Source organism: Lolium rigidum, chromosome 2 (assembly GCF_022539505.1).
Source record: "Lolium rigidum isolate FL_2022 chromosome 2, APGP_CSIRO_Lrig_0.1, whole genome shotgun sequence".
NCBI classification, from domain to species: Eukaryota; Viridiplantae; Streptophyta; class Magnoliopsida; order Poales; family Poaceae; genus Lolium; species Lolium rigidum.
In genome coordinates, this window is record NC_061509.1 from 21,135,337 (window position 1) to 21,144,126 (window position 8,790).

Genomic DNA, 8,790 nt, shown 5'->3' on the forward strand with positions numbered 1-8,790 from the left:
TTTTTCCCCGATTAGTATTGTAATACCTGCTCATCTTGTGTTTCATACACTTGCAGGATGTGTTATATCACCAAGTAGCGGACACTGTGTAATCGAATCCTTCCCGTAAGAAGAAGTCGTCGTTCATATCAATTGATGTTTTGTAGCTTCCCGATCCCGTCATAGATTCATTCTGCATATAGACACATTTATATATAATATCTATTTAGTAGAAACAAATGAAACAAAGAAATAGAAACAGATATAATTTTTCGATGAATCGATAATCGGTGTTTTAGCTCAGATTTTCTTCGAATTCGAGGCTTCACTCATTGTTCTTCAGCTTTTTCTTCGGTATTCGAGTGTTATTCTTCGGTAATCGGTGTTTTTCTATGTCTCGATTATTCCTTAGTTATCTCGGTTTCGGTTTTATTCTTCGATTAATCGCTTTTTCTCCGTCCCTCAGTTCTGCCGTGTCATTCTTCAGTTTTATCTATCATTTTTATCTCAGTCTTCAGTTTCAAGTTACACTACTTCTTGATTTGTCACCTCCGTCACTCATTTTTTGATTTTCTATCATTTTTTACATCAGTCATAATTTATTTAGCTCAGTCTTAGACATACTGAATTCCCCGACGCTCAGTCTTTTCTTCAGTTTTTCTCTGTCTCAGTATTATTCTTCAGTGATTTTCTCTGTCTCAGTCGTCCTTAGTTATCTCAGTTTCGATTATATTCTTCGATTAATCACTTTTTCTCCGTCCCTAAGTTCTCGCTGTGTCATTCTTCGCTTTTATCTATCATTTTTATCTCGATCATCGGTTTCAAGTTACACTACTTCTTGATTTGTCACCTCCGTCACTCATTTTTTGATTTTCTATCATTTTTTATATCAGTCTTAATTTATTTAGCTCAGTCATAGACATACTGAATTCCCCGACGCTCAGTCTTTTCTTCAGTTTTTCTCTGTCTCAGTATTTTTCTTCAGTATTATCTCAGTTTTATCTGTCACTCTTTCTTCAGTCCTAGTATTTATTCTCAACTGATTCTCCAAAGTCCAGAGTCCAGAGTACTGGATTCAAGAAGTTTGTTAATGATTATGAGTTGAATGCTGGTGACAGGACTAGGTTTGATATCGAGAATGCGCCTGCTCCCAGTCATGTATTCAAAGAAGAAGAAGGAAGAAGTTCCAGCGCCCGATCCCAGTCAAGCGAGTAGCCGCTGCCGGCCATGAAGACCAGACGGCTTTTTTCTTTGCTAAGTTGCTTGTTCTGTTTCCTTTCTGCTTTCGATCGCTCTCAATTTTTTTGCCTACTAATATGTTGTCTGTTTTTGTGTTTTTCGTACCACCATGATACCGAAGTCATGCCAGAACCTGAACTTCAGCCTGTCAATTCAGTCCAGTTTTCTTCTCTGGTTACTGCCCGGAGAAGCAGTGACAGAGATGGAGAAAACAGAACGGTTTTGCATGTGCATAATTTTTTTTTGATGTTTTATGTCTTCCTTTCTGAAACTGTTTTGGTATTATTCAAGCATACCCTGATTCCTGGATTATACTATCAAGACTGCTCTCTCCTGCTCTTTATTTTCTCTGATTTGTCTACTACTTCAGTCTTTTTCTTCAATTTTTCCTACAAAATGGCACTGGCATACAAAGGGGAGACCTTACACATCTAGTTGCTTGATGATCTTATCACATAGTTACACTTAGCGTGTTCCTCAGTTTGTAGTTTCCAATTAGTCGTTTCCAATGCACTAGAAAAATAAGGAAGGTTAGGGCCTAGTGGCGAGGGGTGCTATCAGTCTTACATGTAATGGTGTAGCATTTTTTCCTAATTGGATGTTGTCAAAACTCATGTTGATTCACCTTCTAGTGAGTTCTAGTTGTAATTTAAGTGCTTCTGTGTTATTCCTAAAAAAAAGTGCTTGTTACAGGGGGCAGTAAAACTTGAACAACAGTGCATCAAAGTTAATTTCCTAATCCAGGTATGCAACTATAACCATCAGAAAGAACCTGCTGCTTGCTACCATATTGTGAACAAAAAGCTCATTTTATTCTAATCCCCTCTTTAGTTTGATCATTTTCTCATTTTTGTAGATCATTCTATCAGTAATTTGATATAAGAGTCTCTCAGTATTTCTTTCAATTCTTCTTCTTATGATTAACGGCCACCGGGGGAAGAGGTTAGCCACTATCATTCTGTAGTTGCTACGCCGGACACGGGTTCTAAACTCAAAGTGTGTTGTACTAATCTCACTTTCATTGTGGTGCAGGTTTCTTTTATTCACAGTAGCTTATATCTCGGATTTACAACACAAGAGGTTCTAAACTCAGTGTCTCCCTATGTTCGTTTGCGGATCGTGAGGTAACAATGAGAGTGAGCTGTAGTCTGCTAAGCAAGCAACATGTGGAGCAGCTACCGTAGCGGGTAATTCAATTTACTCATCTGTTTACTCATCAGTGATAAGATTCCTGGCTAGGGGCTTTTGCTTCTCTTAAGCATGATGGTCTTTTGTGTTGTTTCAGAATACAATCTACTATTCCTATTGAGATAAAGACAGTTAAAAGGGGGCTTCATTACTAGGCCTGTTGTTTTTGGTTGTAAGTCCTACTGAAGTCCTTCAGTACAGCTCCCTGCTTAACTAAAATGAGATTTCTATGTACACACAACAAATGGGATATCCCTGTACACAAAACAGATGTGGTGGTTTTATCTCTGCCATCTCATTTCCTATTTCTTATCTAAACTCTCTCCGTTTTGTCTTTGTGCACAAAGTTCATCTTTTCTTAAGTTTATTTCATTTTTTTCATGCAGAAAATGCAGGGCATTACAACATGCTAGAGTGCAAGGAAAATTCACCAATGTTTCTTTTTGTCGCAATGGATTTTCAGGTGAGAAAGTGCTTCGCCCTTATCTACTATAAGTCAAGTTTCCGGTTCCGCATTGTTCTGATATCTTCCTAGCCTCATGTACATGGTTGTTTCTCAGTGTTGTTTTATTAGCCTCAGATTTTTTTCTTTTTAATGTAGCTGCTGCTTTGTGTGTTGTTTTGGAGATTTCTACAAGCTGGGCGGAGCTCACTGGACCTGCTGTGCCGAGAACCTTGGCCTGGAGAAGGGATACGTCAAACACATATGCGGTGCTTTCTTTTTAGTCTCTTCTTTAGTTTCTTTCTTTTCCCGCACCGTCAAACACATATGCGGGAGGAGATCCAAAGGCCTCTGCAGCATCATTGTTCTTCAGTTGCATCATTGTTCTCCAAAGTCTAAATAGGCTTTCTGTTTATTCGGTTTTCCTTTTCTTAGTTTCCAATTCATTTATTTTCGTATATTGGAAGGCTTTCATTGTTTGCCGGAGAACGGAGAATGTGCGATATGATAACCAAAGTGAGTGGTCCTATGATTTTTGTTGATGTTTTTAATCATGTCTACTAGTGCACTCTGGACAAAATGGTAATCGGATATGTCTTGAATTCGGTTTCCATGAGGACAAAATGGTAATCAGATATGGCTTGATTTCCTGAACTAGTTAGTTGTCCCATGTGCTCACTTGTGTTATCTTTTCAATTTTAATTTGTGCAAGTTTGTTTCTGGTTTTGGTCAGGTACATGATTTTGATCAAGAAACACAGTTGCACTAAAAGATGAGATGGATGAAAAGGAGGTGGGAGACACACCTGTGCTGAGACGGGAGGAGATCCAAAGGCCTTCCCAGCGAAGCATCTTTCTCCGAGTCCACGTAGGTCCCTCCTCGTTGCCATCCATGTTTCTTTCGATCTCTCTTGGTCTTGCCCTCTATTCTTTTCCAGATCTCTTTTTCTGATCGCGTTTTCCCGGCGGCCTGGGCGTCGCCACTGTTTCCAGATACTTTACGTGAGGAGGAAGAAGGAGAAGAAAGGTGACGTGGAGACGTAGTTATTAGAATTGGTCTACAAGGGCCTAGTTCCTTGCCGAAGTTGTAAGGCCCATGAAGCTACAGCAGGACTGAAAAAACCAGAAAAAACCGGGACTGATGGTTTTTGGGCCGGACTGAGTGGGGAACGAAAATGGACTGAGAGGGACTGAACGTGGGAAATCTGACTGAACGTGGAATGAATTGGGCTGGGGGGAATCTGACTTGAACCCAATTGTATTTTCAGCTAGCTGATAATTAGACACTCCCTAAAATTTAAATGTATATTTTAATAAAATTAAGATACTTTTGATGAGATGGAGGGAATCTTTTGATTTGATAATTGTCATTTACATTACAGATTTGCACAAAATTCATGTGTTCAGCTATCGACCACCAGTTCACTCACCGGAGTCCAACGGAATCTTCTTCGTTCACCATCCAGATGCCACGGGCTGCTGACTGAACTCTACTGCGCTTTGCCGGCTTCTCTTCTTATCTCCGTCTCCGACGAGCCCGCGCATCCGACCTGCTCGACCCGGTCCGCGAGCGATGGCGGCGACGGCGCTGGCACTGAGCAGCGGGCACCAGATGCCGGCGGTGGGGCTCGGCGTCTGGCGGATGGACTCCCCCGCCATCCGCGGCCTCATCCACTCCGCCCTCCGCGCTGGCTACCGCCACTTCGACTGCGCCGGTACGCGCCCCTCCGTCCGCCAGCCCGCCCGCGCGCTTCCCCTTATCCACCTCTTCGCATCTACGCCCGCCCGCCCACCTGGATGGAATCGAATCGGATCGAAACGAATCCCCACGGGTCGTATCCTTACAGTCCAATGGCTCTAATCTAGGATATGCTTTGTGTGTCCGCCTGTGAAACTTCAATCTGATTTTGAATAACCGTGTTCCTCATGTCTAGTTTATGCGGTTTGAACTCGGTGGTGGGCAGTAGATTTGCAAGGGTTGACGAGGAACGAATTTGCAATAGTAATAGCTCTTAACTGGCAGTGGTATATTTGGGGGCGATGATTTTCTAACTGCGCTTGCTTTCTACTCTTGCAGCCGACTACCAAAACGAGTCTGAAGTTGGTGATGCACTTGCGGAGGCATTTGAAACTGGACTTGTCAAGAGGGAAGATCTTTTCATCACAACCAAGGTGCATATATGGACGGTTATTCTTCAGATAATAAAATACTGTTGTTTTCCTATGTTGGAAATGACGAGCCAGCTGCCACTTTGGGCAAGGACCTGAATCTGTTAACAACAATGTCTTATGAGCAGGCTAAATGAGGCTCTATATAGGAAATGCTGATATAACATAGTCCCTTCGTTAAACCACTGTATGATAGTGTGGTTGGATCTGGTATTCGAAACTATGGTAGATTGAAATCAAATGGTTGATCTAGCATTTTGAGAAAAGGTGTTGCATCTGTTGTCAGTGATAGGCGTGGCTGGTACATCAGGTCCCATCTCTTAACCTTCAAATGACGACGACCTATTAAGTGTCTGATGGAACGCTTAAAAAACTTAGGTGGCCCTGTGACTTAACTGGAACAAGGTTTTGTTGTTATTGCAATGCGTCGTGAGTATGATGTGGTCGCTGCTGATAGTATCCCCCCCCCCCCCCAATCCCAGCTATATCCAGAAGTTGTTGGATTTTCCTAATTTTAGAATGGGATGGGCTTATGGCTGACGTGAGATGTGATGACATTGGGACCCTGATGAGACATTCTCAGTACACCTATGGTTGTTTTTATGTACACCTGATTTGGGTCTCAACATTCATGTGATGATAATCTTGAATCTGTTTTCCTCCCACATAAATTATGTTTTTGAAACCTCCACATATGTTGTTATTGTCTATCACATTACTGGAATCTCCACATATGTTGTTATTGTCTATTTTGTTACTGAAATCTTCACATATGTTTTTATTGTAGTTGTGGAACTCAGATCACGGCCATGTGCTCGAAGCCTGTAAGGCCAGTCTGAAGAAGCTGCGGTTGGATTATCTTGATCTCTACCTTATTCACTTCCCAGTTGCTACTAAGCATACTGGTATGATCCTCGTCTTTATTTTACCTTGCATTGATGAAGACCATTTTGTGTTATGTTTCATTGTGTGACTCACTGAATTGATTGAGTATTTTAATTTCAATTTGTAATAGGCGTTGGCACAACTGCCAGTGCTCTTGGTGACGATGGTGTGCTTGATATTGATACCACAATCTCATTGGAGACAACATGGCATGCCATGGAAGATCTTGTTTCCAAGGGATTGGTTCGCAGCATTGGGATTAGGTAAAGCATAGCATGTTACATTGATTCTTCTACGTTTTGTTATTTTTAACACTTTTTGAATTTTGTGGTATTTGTTCCTTGATTCGTTTAGCCTGCCTTCTTTCTTACGATTCATCATTTGTCAATTACTTGTTATTTTCCCTTTTGTTCCTAGCTGAAGCCACAGTTCAGTATATTTAGTATTGAACTGTCCAGCTTAATTGTTCCCTTAGTTTACTAGTACGTAAACTTGTTTCGTCTATATCCCTCAAAAAAAACTTGTTTGGTCTACTCCTATCAACTGCATTTTTATAGTGATGTGGTGCTTCCTGATCTTTTCAATTATTGGCTTATTTCTGCAAATTAGTTGATGTTCCTTGTTGCCCATAGTTTATCCTCTTCTCATTCTTATGCTGGGAACCTTCCAAGTCCTGCTGAACGTGAGTTGTCATAGATTCGTGTGGGTGACTCTATAGTCTATACTATGTATATTTATGTTTCAATATTTCTTATGTTCTTGCTTCATTCGTACAATTGTACAATGAACTCTTTCCTCTAGGTTACTGATAAATCTATGTAGGCCGATACTGTTAAATTTTAAATAGATTCCGGGTGATTTTTACTGTTCCATCTTATCCAATCGAATACCTTACAATTTGTATGTGCCAATATCAGGTAACTAGACCGAATGATGACATATGCTGGCACAAAGAATAAGATTATGTCTTTCTATGTTTATTCTTCTGTATAGAGAGTCTTTGATTTATCTCCTTGCAGTGTCCTTAGTGACGATTAGAATAATGATTCTACATATGGTATCCATGACATTTTGTTCTCTCTAAGTAGCCGCAACTTGGGAACTCTTCCGCAATATCAGGTTTATAGACTACTGTGACGGCTGAGTGTTAATTTTGAACCTAATTACCAATATCTCGCCTTTCGTAGTCCCGTTATGTTGTCTCCACATCACGAGTTGAGATTTCATGGCCTACCTCTGTAGGACTTTGTTTTCTTGAGCCTGACCCTTGAATTATTCATGCAGCAATTACGACATCTTCCTCACCAGAGACATCTTGGCGTATGCCAAGATAAAGCCCGCGGTCAACCAAATCGAGACACACCCTTACTTCCAGCGTGAATCTCTTGTGAAGTTCTGCCAGAAGCACGGGATCTGCGTCACTGCACACACACCCCTGGGCGGGTCCACTGCCAACACCGAGTGGTTTGGCTCCGTGTCATGCCTCGACGATCCAGTCATCAAGGTCAGTATCACATTCCATTCCAGTATCTGCGAAAAAGGGAACTTGTGCAGGCCTACGTGCGTGGTGATAGTTTGTCAAACTGTTTTCCTGTACCGATGTCGCAGTCTCTGGCCGAGAAATATGGCAAGACGCCGGCGCAGCTCGTCCTCCGGTGGGGCCTCCAGAGGAACACGGTGGTGATCCCCAAGACCTCCAAGGTGGAAAGGCTGGAGGAGAACTTCGCGGTCTTCGACTTTGACATCTCCGGCGAGGACATGGAGAAGATGAAGGCTCTCGACCGCAACTACCGCACCAACCAGCCGGCAAAGTTCTGGGGCATTGACCTCTACGCTTGATCGATTCCACTATCATGATTTGCTTCCCGGACAGCACCGACAATAAAATGGGAAGTTTTCATTAGCTAATACGAACTTTATTTGTTGATGGTGAATTTAGAGGACAACCGATCGGTTATTGTACTGTTCGTGCCAATATCCGCTTCATTCTGATTGTACCTTAAAAATCGTATGCGGTTGGATTGGATTGAGCAAATGAATCCTGGCAGAATATTGGTCACACAAATTAATTGTCATGTTAGAATTGAATTCTTCCATTATCCGATAATAAATCACATTTCATTAAAGCCCACTCAACAACTTAGTCCTGGCAAAGATGCTACTACGAGTACTTCATACTAGAGGATAACACAGCTTTAGTTTTGTTCTGTTCCACCACCTCGGGTATAAACTAGCTGCATGCACACACACAACTATGGCCCGTGTCGATTATAAGCGTTTGGAGGGAGTAAATTTTTTTTTTTTGAAATCATACCATATATTAAAAAAGAGCAAGCAAGCCGCCTCATTAAAACCTTCCAATCCTCTTCGGTATCCTGGTAAGGAAAAGAGCGTGTCTGGAACTTGCTGCTCCGAGTTTAAATTACAGTTACATCATTTATCATCCTCGGAAGTAAAAAGCTAGGGGGATCATCGTCCCAAGTACACTCTATGCGATTCTCAAAACAAAACCTAGCTATCTCATGAACTGCCTCATTAGCCTCAACGGCGGGTCCAGGAAATTGCTGGTGGGTATTCCCACCAGCCAAAAAAATGTTCTCAAAGCAAACAAAAACACAAGCAAACGCCTATAATTTTCACAAAGCCTAGAAAAGCACAAACAAAAGCCTATATAGGCTATATTTTCAGTTGGACAGTTATTCCAGTACAATACATAATACTAAAGTGCTTAAATCCATACAAATCGAAGTACAACAACAAATTTCAATGGAAAGAGGAAGTACCTCATGCCTCTTACAATATAACTTTGCGGGCACCCTTTTGGAAGAGATTGATGACATCCTCATCCTTCACTTGATTGAATAATTCTCTCTCAACAAATGTAACCAT

At 41.5% G+C, this 8,790-nt stretch overlaps 1 protein-coding gene across 1 annotated transcript; it reads left to right on the forward strand.

Moving 5' to 3' along the window:
• The first annotated feature begins 4,292 nt into the window (after positions 1-4,292).
• On the forward strand, positions 4,293-7,966 carry LOC124691406 (NADP-dependent D-sorbitol-6-phosphate dehydrogenase-like). The gene is made up of 6 exons (XM_047224688.1): positions 4,293-4,562; positions 4,925-5,019; positions 5,804-5,921; positions 6,032-6,164; positions 7,186-7,405; positions 7,510-7,966. The coding sequence occupies exons 1-6, from the start codon at positions 4,421-4,423 to the stop codon at positions 7,738-7,740; spliced, it is 939 nt and encodes a 312-aa protein (XP_047080644.1). The 5' UTR covers positions 4,293-4,420; the 3' UTR covers positions 7,741-7,966.
• Positions 7,967-8,790: the final 824 nt, after the last annotated feature.

Coding starts and splice junctions, on each gene's coding strand:
- LOC124691406 (XM_047224688.1), top strand. CDS start 4,421: ATGGCGGCGACGGCGCTGGCACTGAGCAGCGGGCACCAGATGCCGGCG. Junction 6,165..7,185: donor GTTCGCAGCATTGGGATTAG/GTAAAGCATAGC, acceptor TTATTCATGCAG/CAATTACGACATCTTCCTCA. Junction 7,406..7,509: donor TCGACGATCCAGTCATCAAG/GTCAGTATCACA, acceptor CCGATGTCGCAG/TCTCTGGCCGAGAAATATGG.